We start from the raw sequence: 17,758 nt of genomic DNA on the forward strand, positions 1-17,758 counted from the left end.
GGAGAGAGAGAAGTATCAACTCATTGCTCTACTTTAGTTGTGTATCCATTAATTGATTCTTATATTGACCAGATTGAACTCAACACCACGGCTCAAGCCAATGACCCCAGGTTTTGAACCGGTGACCTTGGTGCTCTGACCAAGTTGAAATTGAAACTCTTAATGAATTTTTATAACCTTGAGAAAAGTAACAGCACTTTCTTAATAATCAAGATTCAAATGTACTTACCTATTCTGGATTCCTGTAGGGTCATTTTTTAGATCATAGGAAATGACACCAAGAGCCAGTGCTAGGAAAATTGTTACGATTATCTTTTCAAAAAGAAAAAGACAAGAAAAAAAGTTTCAATTAAAAGGTAAAAACTTAATATGCCATTTATTATTACAGTATCTATGGCTACATAGCAAATCACTTTGTTGACATGGATACTTTAAATAATTTGGGAAAATATAAATCATTGTATGTTATTACATAGCCTTATAACTTAAAAAATGACTGTGTTGGGGAGACTGAGGGAGAACAGAGTAGACTACTGGAAAAGCTAAGTTCCTCCCAGGGCCTCCGGGCACTGCCAGATCAGGGTCCTGCTCAGGCTGCAGGGCTGGGAATGCCCTACAGAGTAGGGGAGCAGTGCAAGCATCTAACAAAGTCGTTCACGGAGTAAAATAAAATTCAAATGGCTAAGAGATTTGTCCTAAATTCTCAATCTTGGTACTAGTAAACAAGCATGATTTTATAAATTTCAAAAGGTTCAAATAAAAACAGATTTAAAATATACTTAACCTTAAAAGCACACAAAAGTGAATATATTTTTTTGTTTTGTTTTGAGAGAGACAAAGGGGAGAGGTATGAGGAGAGAGTGGGGGAGGGAGGGAAAGAGGGAGAAAGCATCAGTTCATTGTTCCACTTAGTTGTACCATTGATTGCTTCTCATCTGTGCCCTGACTGAGGCTTGAGCCAGGGAACTCAGGGGTTCAGCCAGCACCCTCCAGACTGAACCAGGAACTCTGGCATCGCACTGGTGATCTCAGGATCAGCTTGAGCCAGTGACACCAGGATCAAATCAGCAACCTCAGTGACCTCTGCACTCCCAGATGACACTTATCCACTGCACCACTCGCTAGGATTCATAAATACAATTTTTAAAGCTCATATAACAAAATTTCTAATAATGAAATATTACATGATAAAGAAGTAAGGGTAAGCTGGGGCCCACCCATGTGGTAGGGGGCGGGGAGGCTCCATGCCTCCATGGAAAAGGGCACTGTTGTCACCAAAGCATTCAGCCAGGTGCTTCCATTACCCACTCTGCTGTCACTGCTTCTCCAGCAAGTTCAGCCTGTAGGGCCTGAGGCCCATCGTGGAGAACTAAGCTGCCGATTCTTTCCCACTCTTTCTACCTTCACTAAGTCGCTTTGATGAGTCCTAAGAGACTGGATGGACATCACTTTTTTTTTTAAGTGAGAAGGAAGATAGGCACACTCCCACATGCACCGCAACCAGACAACTCACATCTACGGCCAATGCTTGAATCAACCAAGCTATTCTCAGCACCTGGGGTCAATACTCAAACCAATTGAATCACTGGATGCAATAGAGGAAGAGAGAGAAGGTAGGAGAAGCAGATGGTTGCTTCTCATGTGGGCCCTGACAAAGGACCAAACCTGGGACCTCCACACATGGGGCCTATGTTCTATCCACTGATCAAACAAACCAGGGTCCACAAATTTTTTTTTTTTTTTACAGAGTCAGAGAGAGGGACAGACAGACAGGAATGGAGAGAGATGAGAAGCATCTGTCATCAGTTTTTCATTGTGAAACCTTAGTTGTTCATTGATGGCTTTCTCATATGTGCCTTGACCGTGGGCCTTCAGCAGACCAAGTAACCCCTTGTTCAAGCCAGCAACCTTGGGTCCAAGCTGGTGAGCTTTCTTTTTTTTTTTTTTTTTTTTTTTTTTCGCTCAAACCAGATGAGCCCGCACTCAAGCTGGCAACCTCGGGGTCTCAAATCTCAAATCTGGGTCCTTCCACATCCCAGTCCAATCGATGCTCTATCCACTGCGCCACCGCCTGGTCAGGCTCCACATGCTCTCTTTTTTTTTTTGCATTCAAACCTGGGATCTTATACTAATAGATTATCAGTATTATCAGTTAGGATGTTTCCTAAATATTTTAAAATTCTAAAAGTATTTTCAAAATCAGCTTTCAAATATATTGATAAAATGATTAATCCCAGCTTTCAAATATACTGACAAAATGATTAATTAAATGATTAATACTGCCTTGCTTTTACAAGGTGCATGCCTGTGTTATTCTTTCTTACATTATAAAAAAGGAAACAGAGACAAAGTGAACTTTGCACAACTGAACAAGAAGACCCTGTTCGTGTATCTGTGTATCTGACTCCTGTTTTAACCACCCCCTCAAAAAAGTCCCCTAAATAAGTGATTATATCTTTGTTCAAAAGTGTTTTCCAACATTTCTCAAGGTGAGTTCTAAGGGATGTTTATGGCCATCCCTAGAAAAATTAATCCATAGTCAAATGTTTAATACGCTAATAGGAATGATGAGCTATGATAATGTTTTCTAAGTGGATTTGATCAGAAAACCCTTAGCACACTCTTTGAGCATTAAATCTTACACAGATAATCTATTTATTCCAGCATTTTTCAGATACCAACCTTGGATTAAATCATTATAAGGAAGTCTGACTTGTGTAATGACGAGTTCAAGTATAGCTGTAAGACTACATATACAAGATTTATCAACAAAAAGGAGAGTAGGAGTTTTTATTTATACCCATTGTTCACTGCTGTGCACAACTTCCCGACTGCTGCACATAATCAATAGGAACTTGTTGAACAAATCAGGAAATGAACAAGGGCAACTACCAGACAACCACAAACATGGCTAAACAATTCCTTTACTTCACAATATTTGAAAAAATTTTTCTCTAAAGATAATCTATTACAGCTTTCCTAAATCAAAATTCTGAATCAGGTAGTCTAAAATACCACTCTAAAAAGTTTCTATAGCCCTGACCTGGTAGCTCAGTTGGTTAGAGTGTCATCCCAACATGCCAAGGTTATAGGTTCAATACCCAGTCAGGGTACGTACAAAACTCAACCAATGAATGCATAAATATAAATAAGTGGAACAAGTCAATGTTTCTCTCTCTCTCTCCCTCTAATTAAAAATGTTTCTGCCTGACCAGGCGGTGGCGCAGTGGATAGAGCGTCGGACTGGGATGCGGAGGACCCGGGTTCAAGACCCAGAGGTCGCCAACTTGAGCGCAGGCTCATCTGGTTGGAGCAAAAGCTCACCAGCTTGGACCCAGGGTCGCTGGCTTGAGCAAGGGGTTACTCGGTCTGCTGTAGCCCCACGGTCAGGGCACATATGAGAAAGCATTCAATGAACAACTAAAGTGTCGCAATGCGCAACGAAAAACTGATGATTGATGCTTCTCATTTCTCCGTTCCTGTCTGTCTGTCCCTGTCTATCCCTCTCATTGACTCTCTCTCTCTGTCTCTGTAAAAAAATAAAATAAATTAAAAAGATAGGTTTAAAAATGTTTCTATAAGTGACAACTTAATTGTGTTTAATATGTGCTATTGTCTGTTTCTACCTCCCAAATAGAGTGAGGACAGAGGAGAAATATAAGTTATATCAACATCTAATGTTTCCACACTAGTACACAGCATCATTGGAAGAATCTGTCAGCTTACCTCAGCTATAGAGGCCTTGGGATTACCCAGCAAGTTCTTGAAGGAACGCCTGGAAATCCATCTGACTTGATGACAGAAGGAGGTGGCATAGGTGATCTCCTTGAAGCCCTCGCTCTTCTTCTGAACCCCTGAGAGTTGATCTAACTCAACTTTCACTTCTCTGAAGAAAGTGGAGTTGACATAGAGCTCAGCTAATTTTTCCACGAGTGGCTTATCTCTCTTGGAAGGCTCTTCAGTATCATTTGCTTTGGAATAAAAGTGGACAAAGGGAAACATGAACAAAACAACTGATTTAGATCATTTTTCTGTAACCCTTTTCTAAGAATCTTCCCTAACATTTAACTCTAAGTTTGAGATTTAAAAAACTGTTCCATCTGTGATTGCTTTACCATTAAAAAAATGTAGTTAATTGCCTGACTACTTCCATAAATTTATGGATACAGCAAACCCACTCCCCAATTCCTAGCTATATTTGTACCCTTCTAACTATAAAATAAACTTCTTACCATAAGGAGTTATAATTCTTAATAGAAAAGTCTCTGCCTTTCTATTATGTGCAAATGCATAAATAGTGAAGTTTCTTATTTCAAGACCCTATATAGAAATGTTTTTGATGAAAAGTCCCACGGAACACACTATCATAAAAATGCTCATTTATAAATTACATGAAAAATACAGCACTCATGGAGGACAACAGAATCTGTGCTGACTATTGCTTTAGATTGAGTGTTTGTGTTTCCCCAAAATTCATAATCTGAAACCCAGTCCCCAAAATGATGGTATATGAAGGTGGGTCTTTTGAGGAGTGATTAGGTCATGAGGGTGGAGCCCATGTGAATGAGAGTAGTGCCCTTAGAGGTCCCAAGTTTCCTCCCTGCTATCCACCATGTCCCGAGGCAATAAGGAGATGGTGGTCGATCTGTGAGCCAAGAAGAGGACCCTCAACAAACATTGACTTGCTGGAGACCTGATCTTAGACTTCCCAGTCTCTAGAATCCTGAGAAATGTTGGTGCCACTTACCTATGGTATTCTTGTTACAGCAGCCTGAACAATCTAAGGCAACTGGTATCAGAGGGCAGCATTAGTAATATAAATTCACAAAGCCTCATTTTAATGACATACCACACTTCATTAACTTTGGCCAATTCAATTAGGTGATAATCTGTGACTCTCAACGGATTCACATACCTTCTCCATCCTTGTCCTCTCTGGTTAATACCACAGCAGAGGATTCTCCATTAATGATATCCAGGAGGAAGTCTGCAGGGTTATTATAGGGATCACGGTGGTAACCTACAAAACAAGGCAATTCAGGTACATACTCTTGATGGTCTTGAAAAATAAAGACTCACTATTATTAGCAGATGAGGGAGGTGAAGTGAAAGGAGACAGAATTTGACTTCTCTTTTATCTTCTTCTCTTCTCCTACCACTAAGTTATTTTTTCTTTTCTTTTTTTTTTAATTTATTTTTTTATTTTTCTACAGAGCCAGAGAGAGTCAGAGTGAGGGATAGACAGGGACAGACAGACAGGAACGGAGAGATGAGAAGCATCAATCATCAGTCTTTCATTTCAAATTGTGACACCTTAGTTGTTCATTGATTGCTCTCCCATATGCGTCTTGACCATGGGCCTCCAGCAGACCGAGCAACCCCCTGCCCGAGCCAGCGACCCTGGTCCAAGCTGGTGAATTTTTGCTCAAACCAGATGAGCCCACGCTCAAGCTAGTGAGCTCGGGGTCTTGAACCTGGGTCCCCCGCATCCCAGTCTGATGCTCTATCCACTGCGACACCACCTGGCCAGGCCATTTTTTCTTTTTATATATTCAAACTCACAAAATGTCAACAATTCTGTCTCCTGGCACAAAGCCTACTCCTAACCCACCTAGGACTTCCAGATAGCCTTCCTCATCATAATTCTTGAGACATGAAACACCCACTTAACAATATGATCTAATCAGGGGTTCCCAAACTTTTTACACAGAGGGCCAGTTCACTGTCCCTCAGACCATTGGAGGGCCGCCACATACAGTGCTCTTCTCACTGACCACCAATGAAAGAGGTGGCCCTTCCGGAAGTGCGGTGGGGGGCCGGATAAATGGCCTCAGGGGGCTGCATGCGGCCCGTGGGCCGTAGTTTGGGGACGACTGCTACCAGTACTTTTTCAAAAAATGAAATAGCCTGACCGGGTGGTGGCGCAGTGGATAGAGTGTTGGACTGGGATGCGGAGGACCCCGGTTCAAGACCCCGAGGTCGCCAGCTTGAGCGAGGGCTCATCTGGTTTGAGCAAAAGCTCACCAGCTTGAGCCCAGGTTCGCTAGCTCGAGCAAGGGGTTACTCGGTCTGCTGGAGGCCCGCAGTCAAGGCACGTATGAGAAAGCAATCAATGAGCAATTAAGGTGTTGCAACAAAAACTAATGATTGACACTTCTCATCTCTCCATTCCTGTCTCTCTGTCCCTGTCTGTCCCTCTCTCTGTAAAAAAAAAAAAAAAAAAAAAGAAATAGAAGGCCCTGGCCAGGTAGCTCAATTTGTTAGTGTCGTCCCCATATGCCAAGGTTGAGGGTTTGATCCCCAGTCAGGGCACATACAAGAATCAACCAATGAATGCATAAATAAGTGGAACAACAAACCAATATTTCTCTTTCTCTCTCTCTTCCTCTCTAAAATCAATTCAGAAAAAAATTTAAAAATACAAATTATAGCCCACAAATACATATATGTAGGCCAAAGGGGGGGAATATATATGTATATATACACATTGTGGAAAAAAAAGCTGCATGCAAGATTTATGATTAACAAAACAAGACAATAAGCAAAGCCAATGAAGGACAGTATTTAGGGAAACTCAGGGTATGTTGCTCTCTGTGTTCACTTAGGGACTAACAGAATGCAAGTACTTAGTTTAGCCATAGTTCCCTCTCCACCTATTAAATTCAGGCCCAGGCCATCATCTATATGCTGCTATAACTCCAATACAGAGAACAAATCACCAGAGCAGCTTTCTCAAGAGGACATGGCCAGCATAGCACACCTGCACTCTTACCTTGACTTTTTGTGCTTAATCCTTTTAATTCAACTTGGCCTATAGTCTAATTGTTAGAATCACCTTCCATATACTCAGGTCCATGTATGCCTGATTATTTTGATAGAAAGTCAACTAAAACATTTAAAAAGATATCTTGAGTTTATTTAAAAGTATAGTTGGAGTCATGGAACATCACCTATATTAATGCGCAAATATTGCTAAAATAAAGCAGGCTATATAAGCCATATATAAGACATTTGACCTTTCAACGTCAAATAAAATCAGGTAGCCCAAAACTGTCAAAAACATGGGGGCACCAAAGTCAGTCTCAGGAGTAGCCATTCAACTGACTACACATACATTCACTCAAGGCCAAAATCTGAAATCTAATGTTGCTACAAAATTAATCAGCATCTCCATGAACCCTCATCAAAGCAGACCAACATCCCATGCAAGGGAGAAAAATTATATGGCCTGATCTGTAATACGGTCAAGAAGACAAATGTTTGAGGTTGGGAATGGGGGGGGGGGGTTAGACTTAGGGTCGCATAGAAGAGCAGTAGGCCTTTCTAAAAATGTTCAACTGGCCTGACCAGGTGGTGGCACAGTGGATTGAGCATTGGACTGGGATGCAGAGGACCCGGGTTCGAGATCCCGAGGTCGCCAGCTTGAGCGCGGGCTCATCTGGGTTGAGCAAAAAGCCCACCAGCTTGAACCCAAGGTCGCTGGCTCCAGCAAGGAGGTCTGCTGAAGGCCCGTGGTCAAGGCACGTACGAGAAAGCAATCAATGAAAAACAAAGGTGTTGCAATACGCAACGAAAAACTAATAATTGATGCTTCTCATCTCTTTTCCTGTCTGTCTGTCCCTGTCTATCCCTCTCTCTGACTCTGTCTCTGTAAAAAAAGAAAAAAACAAACAAACGAACAATTTTATTGTTTTCTGTCAGTATTATTTAGTATTTTTTCATTAATTTAAAATTCTTTCTAATAACAATCTATATAATCTAATAACAAAACCGTACACAACGGTTTTGTGTACCGTTTCATTGTTCTTATTTAAGTATTAAATGCATGAAGTAATAAACTACATTTCGGTATATCATTTTTTTTTTTTTTTTTAGTATATCATTTTTTTTATGCTTAAAACTCTTATTAGAGCAGAGAACTGGTTGTGAAGTTATTTGAGTCCCATCACTGGGTGGAACCCATATTATCTCTACTAAAATATCATAAAGCACTCTCGTCTACCTTCTCTGCTCTCTTTCAGGATTCTACTAATGAAAGATCTCACTGTATGAAAAAGCAATCAGCCTGACCAGGCGGTGGTGCCGTGGATAGAGCACCGGACTGGGTTGCAGAAGGACCCAGGTTCGAGACTCTGAGGTCACCAGCTTGAGCGTAGGCTCATCTGGCTTGAGCAAAAAGCTCACCAGCTTGAACCCAAGGTCGCTGGCTTGAGCAAGGGGTCACTTGATCTGCTGTAGCCCCACGGACAAGGCACATATGAGAAAGCAATCAATGAACAAGGAAGGTGTCGCAACGAAAATCTGATGATTGATGCTTCTTATCTCTCTCCGTTCCTGTCTGTCTATCCCTCTCTCTGACTCTCTCTCAGTACCTGTAAAAAACTAAATAAAAAAAAAAAAAGAAAGAAAAGGCAACCGTACCAGCTGAGGCAAAGTATCCCAAGGCCTCGTGAGCAGGCCCGTGGAACACCAGTCTTCCTGAGGCCAGTAAGGTGAGGCTATCAAACAACTTGAAGATGGAATAACGAGGCTGATGAATGGAGAAGATGATGGTTCGTCCCTGTTGAGACATTCTAAAGTGAAAGTGAGAAAGTAATGAGTCATTAAACATCTGAATCTTTCATTTCTTTGCAATAAAGTTTAGTCCTGCCTTTTGCTCAGTTGTTCCTGGTTCAACTTGATTTCTCCTTTTCAAAATCATATCTCTTGCCTGACCTGGTGGTGGCGCAGTGGATAGAGCGTCAGACTGGGATGCGGAAGGACCCAGGTTCGAGACCCCAAGGTCGCCAGCTTGAGTGCGGGCTCATCTGGTTTGAGCGAGGCTCACCAGTTTGGACCCAAGGTCAGGGGTTGCTTGGTCTGCTGAAGGCCCGTGGTCAAGGCACATATGAGAAAGCAATCAATGAACAACTAAGGTGTTGCAATGCGCAATGAAAAACTAATGATCGATGCTTCTCATCTCTCTCCGTTCCTGTCTGTCTGTCCCTGTCTATCCCTCTCTCTGACTCACTGTCTCTGTAAAAAATAAATAAATAAAATTAAAAATCATATCTCATATTATCTCTCTAATATTTAAGAAACCTAAATTCAACACTGTTATGAAAGCAGTTTTTTTAAACTGTTTCCGTAGCCTGACCAGATGGTGGTGCAGTGGGTAGAGCGTCGAACTGGGATGCGGAAGGACCCAGGTTCCAGAACCCGGGGTTGCCAGCTTGAGCGCAGGATCATCTGGTTTGAGCAAAAAGCTCACTAGTATGGACCCAAGGTCACTGGCTCGAGCGGGGGGTTACTCAATCTGCTGAAGGCCCATAGTCATGGCACATATGAGAAAGCAATCAATGAACAACTATGGTGTCGCAATGAAAAACTAATGATTGATGCTTCTCATCTCTCTTCGTTCCTGTCTGTCTGTCCCTATCTATCCCTCTATCTGACTCTCTCTCTGTCCCTGTAAAAAAATTTAAAAAATAAAAATAAATAGTTTCTCGTGAATGGTACAGAATTCATTAGAACATTAATTAAAACTGCAGATTCCACCTGACCTGTGGTGCCACAATGGGATAAAGCATCGACCTGGAACACTGAGGTTGCCGGTTCGAAACCTTGGGCTTGCCTGGTCAAGGCACATATGGGAGTTGATGCTTTCTGCTCCTCCCCTTTCTCTCTCTCCCGCCCTCTCTCTAAAATCAATAAAAATCAATTAAAAAATAAAAATAAAAAAACCCCTGCAGATTCCTAAACAGTCTTCCCAGACATATTTGGTCTAGTGACTATATTTTTAACAAGCACACAGGTAGCTTGCAAGTACACTCAAGTATGAGAGCTTATTATGGACTAAATATTAAAGCAATGATTGTATGCCCCATTCTCCTTGATCACTGAAGAAACCTGGTTCCATAGAAACTGGTGTTTGTTCTTCTGTCCTAATAGTAAAATTAACATTACTGAATACTTATTATGTCTTTGTTAAATACTTTATAGATAACCACCTCTGAATTCTCACAATATTCTTACGAGACAATAAGACAATACTGGCAGTACCAACAGTATTATAACCTTCATTATATAGATTAGATCTAGAAACTTAAGCAACTGCCCCAAGGTGTCAGAGTTGATAAGGAATAGTAAATTGGTGGGATTTTATGGCTCATGGCTAAAAAATTGTTAAACACAGGAGTTTTTACTTATAGTTCAAATAAACAAAGGCCAAAAGCACTATTTGAAAACTGCTTTTTCATGCTAACCCAAATAAATCAGTCAGAAAAAGCTAAGACCTATATGATTTTACTCATGTGGGATGTAAAAACTGAAACTAACAGACACAGACATCAGTCTGGTGGTTACCAGAGGGAAGGTGGTAGCGGGTATTGTAAAGGGCAAAGGGAATCAAATATATGGTGATGGAAGATGATTTGACTTGATTGGTAGGCACACAAAGCATTACACACATCATATATCATAAAAATGTACAACTAGCCCTGGCCGGTTGGCTCAGTGGTACAGCGTCGGCCTGGCGTGCAGGAGTCCCGAGTTCAATTCCTGGCCAGGGCACACAGGAGAAGCGCCCATCTGCTTCTCCACCCCTCCCCCTCTCCTTCCTCTCTGTCTCTCTCTTCCCCTCCCGCAGCCAAGGCTCCATTGGAGCAAAGTTGGCCTGGGCGCTGAGGATGGCTTTGTGGCATCTGTCTCAGGCGCTAGAATTGCTCTGGTTGCAACAGAGCGACGCCCCAGATGGTCAGAGCATCGCCCCCTTGTGGGCGTGCTGGGTGGATCCCAGTCAGGCGCATGCGGGAGTCTGTCTGACTACCTCCCTGTTTCCAACTTCAGAAAAATACAAAAAAAAAAAGTACAGCTGAAATCTGTATGATCCTATTACCCCAATAAACTTAATTAATGGTATTTTTTTTTAAAAGAATCACCCTTCTTTCTCTGGCATCTGAGGACACAGAAAGAATATAGCTGTCTATAAGCCAGGAAGAGAGTCCTCACCAGGAACCACATTTATTGGCACCTTGGTTTTAGACCTAGACTGCAAACTGGGGGAAAATAAATTTCTGTTGTTTAGAGAAGAAGAAGAAGAAAAAAAGAATCACTTCAATTGAAGAATTTTTAAAGCACCTACTATATGCTAGCAGTGTATACAAGTTTGTTCTAAGCCCCTCCAAAAAGCATGCCAATAAATCAATCACTTCGATTCAATAGGGAAGAGAAGTAACTGAGTGTGCTTTGTAAGCAAAATAAGAGACTGTAACCTAGTCTGAAGATGACATAAGATCATGTCAGAGAGGCCAACAGGAATAAGCCATGAAGAAAGAGAAAAGCGCCTGACCAGGCGGTGGCGCAGTGGATAGAGCATTGGACTGGGATGCGGAAGACCCAGGTTCGAGACCCCGAGGTCACCAGCTAGAGCATGGGCTCATCTGGTTTGAGTAAAAGCTCACCAGCTTGGACCCAAGGTCTCTGGCTCAAGCAAGATGTTACTTGGTCTGCTGAAGGCCCGCGGTCAAGGCACGTATGAGAAAGCAATCAATGAACTAAGTTGTTGCAACGCGCAATGAAAAACTAATGATTGATGCTTCTCATCTCTCCATTCCTGTCTGTCTGCCCCTGTCTATCTCTCTCTGTCAAGAAAAAAAAAAAAAAAAGAGAAAAGCTAGTCAAGGTGAAGAACACAGAGAACACAGTGTGCGGTGACAAGGTCTATTCAGGAAACTGCAAGTAGTTCAGTGTCATTCCAGAGGTGGATGGAAGGGTAGGGAGGAGAAAGACTAATGAGAGAGACTACATCAATAAAAATAAGGCTGTGATGAATCCCTTTATTCAGAAGCTGGAACTTCAGTCAGTAGGCAATTAAGGAGTAGGTCAAGGATTGGATGCAAGGAAGTAGATTGTTCTGAGAGCCTTGCTACTACTATAACTGTGGCCTGAGCACCAATGGCATCAGTATCAGTATCTTCCATTAGCAATGGAGAATCTTAGGCTCTACGTCAGAGCTGCAAAAACAGAATCTGCATTTTAATACAACCCCAGGTGATGATTGTGCACAGTAGAGCTTTGGAAAGATTGAGATAGAGCTCTCTGGCATGAAGAAAGATGCTTGGAGAGTGGTTGAGAAACAGGATGTTGGTATAATAGCTGATTATCTCCCCTGAAAAATGCTAATCAATTACTAAGGGCAAACTAGTTATTTCACAGCAGAGAAACCTAGCAGAAACAAACATGACCAGATGATGACAGTAAACAACCATGATGCGAGAAGTCAAAACCATGCAGCCCTTGATGTTATACACCAAGAACACAGCATCATGTTGTCCCTGCCAAGAATCATGGCCTGATCCAGCTATGAGAAAATATATTGAATGGACCGAGGTTCAGAGACACCCTATGAAATGTACTCTTGAAGATGGGTGAGGCTGTGAGAGTCAAGGAAAGACTGAAGACCCAACTGCTCAGGCTTAGAAAAGAGTATTTCTGGGAGAGAATCCTGAGACAGAAAAGAAAGAGATCCTTTGAGGACAGCTGCTGAGGTCTGACTACAGTCTGTGGATTGAATGATAGCAATGGTATCAATGTGACTTCCTCACTGGGAGGTGTGTGAGGTGATAATATTAAAAGAGTATCCTAAAAAAAAGGAGTATCCTTATGTTTTGGAGTTATTCTTAGAATTTAGAAGTGTTAAAGAATAATGTCAAAATAAACAAAGAGCCTGACCAGGCGGTGGCGCAGTGGGTAGAGCGTCGGACTGGGATGTGGAAGACCGAGGTTCAAGACCCTGAGGTCGTCAGCTTGAGTGCGGGCTCATCTGGTTTGAGCAAAGCTCACCAGCTTGGACCCAAGGTTGCTGGCTCGAGCAAGGGGTTACTGGGTCTGCTGAAGGCCTGTGGTCAAGGCAGAAAGCAATCAATGAACAACTAAGGTGTTGCAACAGCAAGAAAAGACTAACGATTGATGCTTCTCATCTCTCTGCGTTCCTGTCTGTCTGTCCTTATCTATCCCTCTCTCTGACTCTCTCTGTCTCAAAAAAAGAAAAAAAAAGAAAAAAGAAACCAAAATAAACAAAGAAACAAAAAACAACAACATAGGTATGAAAGAGGAAGAGGACAGAGGGAGATCAAAAGCAGTTACCGTATTTCTCCATATATAAGATGCACCATTTTTCGAAAAATTTGGAGTCTAAAAACTGGGTGCATCTTATACAGTGGTTGTAGATGTTTTTACTTGCATTTCCTGCTTTTTCACACTCATTTTTGTTTTTTTGTTTTTTACTGAGACAGAGAGAGAGAGAGAGGGATAGACAGGGACAGACAGACAGGAACGGAGAGATGAGAAGCATCAACCATTAGTTTTTTGTTGCGTATTGCAACACCTTAGTTGTTCATTGATTGCTTTCTCATGTGTGCCTTGACTGCAGGCCTTCAGCAGACCGAGTAACTCCTTGCTCAAGCCAGTGACCTTGGGTCCAAGCTGGTGAGCTTTTGCTCAAACCAGATGAGCCCGTGCTCAAGCTGGTGACCTCAGGGACTCGAACCTGGGTCCTCTGCATCCCAGTCCAATGCTGTATCCACTGCGCCACCGCCTGGTCAGGCTTTTTTTTTTTGTGCTCATTGTTGAAGACATGATTTGTCATCAGACAGATGGGGACAAGCTAACCAATGGGAATTTTGACAGTGATGAATTGTATGAATTTTATGATGAATAAAACTTGATTTCAATAACTTTATGTAATACATTTTTTTCCCCAAATTTTGAGCCCCCAAATTAAGGTGTGTCTTATACATGGGGAAATACAGTAAATGCCAACACTTGGGGAATTTAGGCAAGGAGACATGGCATTTCTTTTATTATTTCTGTAAGATTGAAACTGAATTGTTTCCTCCTCATGAAAATATTCATATGCTGAATTCCTAAGCTCCAGTACTTCAGAATGTGCCTATATTTGTAGTTAGAATCTTTAAGGAGGTGACTAAGGCTATATAGAAGGTCACATGGGTGAGCCTTAAGCCAATGTAATAACTAGTCTTCTTACTTTGAGTTTTGAACACAGTGCAGTATGAAGATGGTACACTGTAGCCTTGGCTGGTTGGCAGAGTGGTAGAGCGTCGGCCTGGTGTGCAGGAGTCCCAGGTTCGATTCCCTGCCAGGGCACACAGGAGAAGCGCCCATCTGCTTCTCCACCCCTCCCCTTCTCTTTCCTCTCTGTCTCTCTCTTCCCCTCCCCCAGCCAAGGCTCCACTGGAGCAAAGTTTGCCCTGGCGCTAAGGATGGCTCTGTGGCCTCTGCCTCAGGCGCTAGAATGGCTCTGATTGTGGCAGAGCATCGCCCCCTGGTGGGCATGCCAGGTGGATCCCGGTTGGGCGCATGCAGGAGTCTGTCTGCCTGCATCCCTGTTTCCAGCTTCGGAAAAATGCAAAAACAAAACAAAACAAAACAAAAATTTCAAGATGGTACACTGTAGAATTGTGCCCCTGAAACCTGTGTAATCTTAGTAATCAGTATCACCCCAATAAATTCAATAGATAATTTCTTAAAAGTAAGAAAGGAATAAAGATAAGATATATTTAAAAAGAAAAGAACTAGTGTTCCTGCATGAAGAGGAAATAAGATACACTAAATATAGGAAGTGAAGACACAGTGAGAAGACAGCTACCTATGAGCCAAGGAGAGAGTCTCCACAGAACAATCTTTTTTTTTTTTTTCCCTATTTTTATTTTTCTGAAGCTGGAAATGGGGAGAGACAGTCAGACAGACTCCCGCATGTGCCCGACCGGGATCCACCCAGCACGCCCACCAGGGGCAACGCTCTGCTCACCAGGGGGTGATGCTCTGCCCCTCCGGGGTGTCGCTCTGCCCCGACCAGAGCCACTCCAGCGCCTGGGGCAGAGGCCAAGGAGCCATCCCCAGCGCCCAGGCCATCTTTGCTCCAATGGAGCCTTGGCTGCGGGAGGGGAAGAGAGAGACAGAGAGGAAGGAGGGGGGGTGGAGAAGCAAATGGGCGCTTCTTCCATGTGCCCTGGCCCCACATGCCAGGCCGACGCCCTACCGCTGAGCCAACCGGCCAGGGCCCAGAGAAACAATCTTGATAATAATTGGAGTTTGGACTTCTGGGTCCCAAGGCTGTGAAAAAATTAATTTCTGTTGCTTAAGCCACCCAATCTGGGCACCAGCCTGTGGTACCCAGACTATGTGATGGTAGCCAAAGCAAACTAATTCACTAACCAACTTTCTACTCATCTTAGATCACTGGGTTCTATTCCCTCTGGCCTCTTAAAGTTTCAACCACATTGGGAACACTCTGCCTCAGGGCCGTTTTCTGTTCCTTCCAACTAGAACTCTCTCTCACCCAACAACTCCCATATCCAGAGCTCACTCATAGCTCAAATGGCACATTACTGATGTCTTTCCTAATCATCCTGCTATGTAATATGGCACATCCCACCCCCACCACATTCGTCTTCCCTATGTGCTTACCCTGCTTCAGTTTTCTTGAAGCACTTATATTTGTTAATTGACTATTCCCTTCCAGCAAAGAAAGGAGAAATGTTTGTTGTGCTCACTGCTGAATCCTCAGCACCAAGAATAATACCTGGTACATAGCAGGTCATCATATACTTCACGAATGTAAGGATAATGTTCCCATAGCACTTACCTCTTCAGGAGCAAAAGGACAGCATTTGCTGTGCTTGAGTCTAAGCCAGTTGTGGGCTCATCCAGGAACAAGATGGACGGATCGGTGATGAGCTCCATTCCAATACTCGTCCTTTTCCTTTCTCCTCCAGACACTCCACGGGTGAAGTGAGTTCCAACCTAACACACAAATATTATTAATAATAACAACCACAGCCACTACTGTTTGTTGAGCTCCTAACATGTGCTAACCCTGTAAGAGGCACTTTATCTTGCCTGAACTGTGGTGGTGCAGGGGATAAAGTGTTGACCTGGAATGCTGAGGTCACCAGTACATAGGCCAAGGCTTTCCTGGACAAGGCACATGCAAGAATAAACTAAAAGTTGATGCTTCCTGCTTCTCCCTCATCACTTCCACTCCCTGACTTTCTCTCTCTCCCTCCTCTCTCTAAAATCAATAAACAAAATTTTACACCTGACCAGGCAGTGGTGCAGTGGATAGAGCATAGGACTGGGATGCAGAGGACCCAGGTTTGAGACCCCGAGGTCGCCAGCTTGAGCGCGGGCTCATCTGGTTTGAGCAAAAAGCCCACTAGCTTGAACCCAAGGTCGCTGGCTCCAGCAAGAGGTTACTCGGTCTGCTGAAGGCCCGCGGTCAAGGCACATATGAGAAAGCAATGAACAACTAAGGTGTTGCAACACGCAATGAAAAAGTAATGATTGGTGCTTCTCATCTCTCTCCGTTCCTGTCTGTCTGTCCCTGTCTATCCCTCTCTCTGACTCACTCTGTCTCTGTAAAAAATAAATATGCACTTTACCTCATGTTCTCATTTATTCTGAAAAGCAAAAACGGGAGATGTAGGATTCTTTAATTAGACAGGTAAACTGGGGCTCAGTTCACAGCTTATACTCCATATTTCCCCATGTATAAGACAAATTTTTTGGAAACATTTGGGGTCTAAAAACTGGCTGCATCTTATACAGTGATTGTAGATTTTAACTTGCATTTCCTGCTTTTTCGTGCAGATGAAGAGTTATATAAATTTTATTTTGAATAAAAGTTGAGTTCAATAACTTTATATAATACATTTTCTTTTTCAAATTTTGGGCCCCCCAATTTTTTTTTCTTGGTATACCTTCTGCTTTATTTTTTATTTATTTTTTATTTTTAATTTTTTTCTTTTTCTTCATTTTTCTGAAGCTGGAAACAGGGAGAGACAGTCAGACAGACTCCCGCATGCGCCCGACCGGGATCCACCCGGCACGCCCACCAGGGGCGGTGCTCTGCCCCCCAGGGGGCAATGCTCTGCCCATCCTGGGCGTCGCCATATTGCGACCAGAGCCACTCTAGCGCCTGAGGCAGAGGCCACAGAGCCATCCCCAGCGCCTGGGCCATCTTTGCTCCAATGGAGCCCTGGCTGCGGGAGGGGAAGAGAGAGACAGAGAGGAAAGCGCGGCGGAGGGGTGGAGAAGCAAATGGGCGCTTCTCCTATGTGCCCTGGCCGGGAATCGAACCCGGGTCCTCCGCACGCTAGGCCAACGCTCTACCGCTGAGCTAACCGGCCAGGGCCTGCTTTATTTTTTTAAATTATTATTATTAAATTTAATGCAGTGACATTGATAAATCAGGGTACATATGTTGAGAGAAAATTTCTCTAGATTAATTTTGACTTTTTAAAAAACTTTTTTTTACTTTTATTAATATTTAGAGAGGAGAGAGAGTGAGAGAGAGAGAGAGAGAGAGAGAGAAAGAGAGAGAGAGAAGGGGAGGGAGGAGCAAGAAGCATCAACTCCCATATGTGCCTTGACCAGGCAAGCCCAGGGTTTTGAACCGGCAACCTCAGCATTCCAGGTCGACGCTTTATCCACTGCGCCACCACAGGTCAGGCCTATTTTGACGTTTGATTATATTGCATACCCCTCACCCAAAGTCAAATTGCCTTCCATCACCTTCTATCTGATTTTCTTCGTGCCCCTCCCCTCCCCCCAGCCCCTCTCTCCTTCCTCACCCCATCCCCCCCACCCTCCCCACACCCCACCCCCATTACCATCACATTCTTGTCCATGTCTCTCAGTCTCATTTTTATGTTTGGGCCCCAAAATTAAGGTGCATCTTACACATGGAGAAATATGG

The 17,758-nt window shown here is 43.1% G+C and overlaps 1 protein-coding gene across 1 annotated transcript in view; it reads right to left on the reverse strand.

The window, feature by feature from the left end:
- Positions 1-17,758, reverse strand: part of LOC136406509 (broad substrate specificity ATP-binding cassette transporter ABCG2-like) — a 41,897-nt gene that overhangs the window by 15,962 nt on the left and 8,177 nt on the right. The window contains exons 4-8 of the mRNA XM_066386548.1: positions 15,647-15,804; positions 8,422-8,573; positions 4,916-5,020; positions 3,727-3,971; positions 230-312 (exon numbers count right to left, since the gene is read on the reverse strand). Coding sequence (XP_066242645.1) covers positions 230-312; positions 3,727-3,971; positions 4,916-5,020; positions 8,422-8,573; positions 15,647-15,804 — 743 coding nt within the window. The remainder of the gene's footprint in view (positions 1-229; positions 313-3,726; positions 3,972-4,915; positions 5,021-8,421; positions 8,574-15,646; positions 15,805-17,758) is intronic.

This window comes from Saccopteryx leptura, chromosome 5 (genome assembly GCF_036850995.1).
Source record: "Saccopteryx leptura isolate mSacLep1 chromosome 5, mSacLep1_pri_phased_curated, whole genome shotgun sequence".
Taxonomy (NCBI): Eukaryota; Metazoa; Chordata; class Mammalia; order Chiroptera; family Emballonuridae; genus Saccopteryx; species Saccopteryx leptura.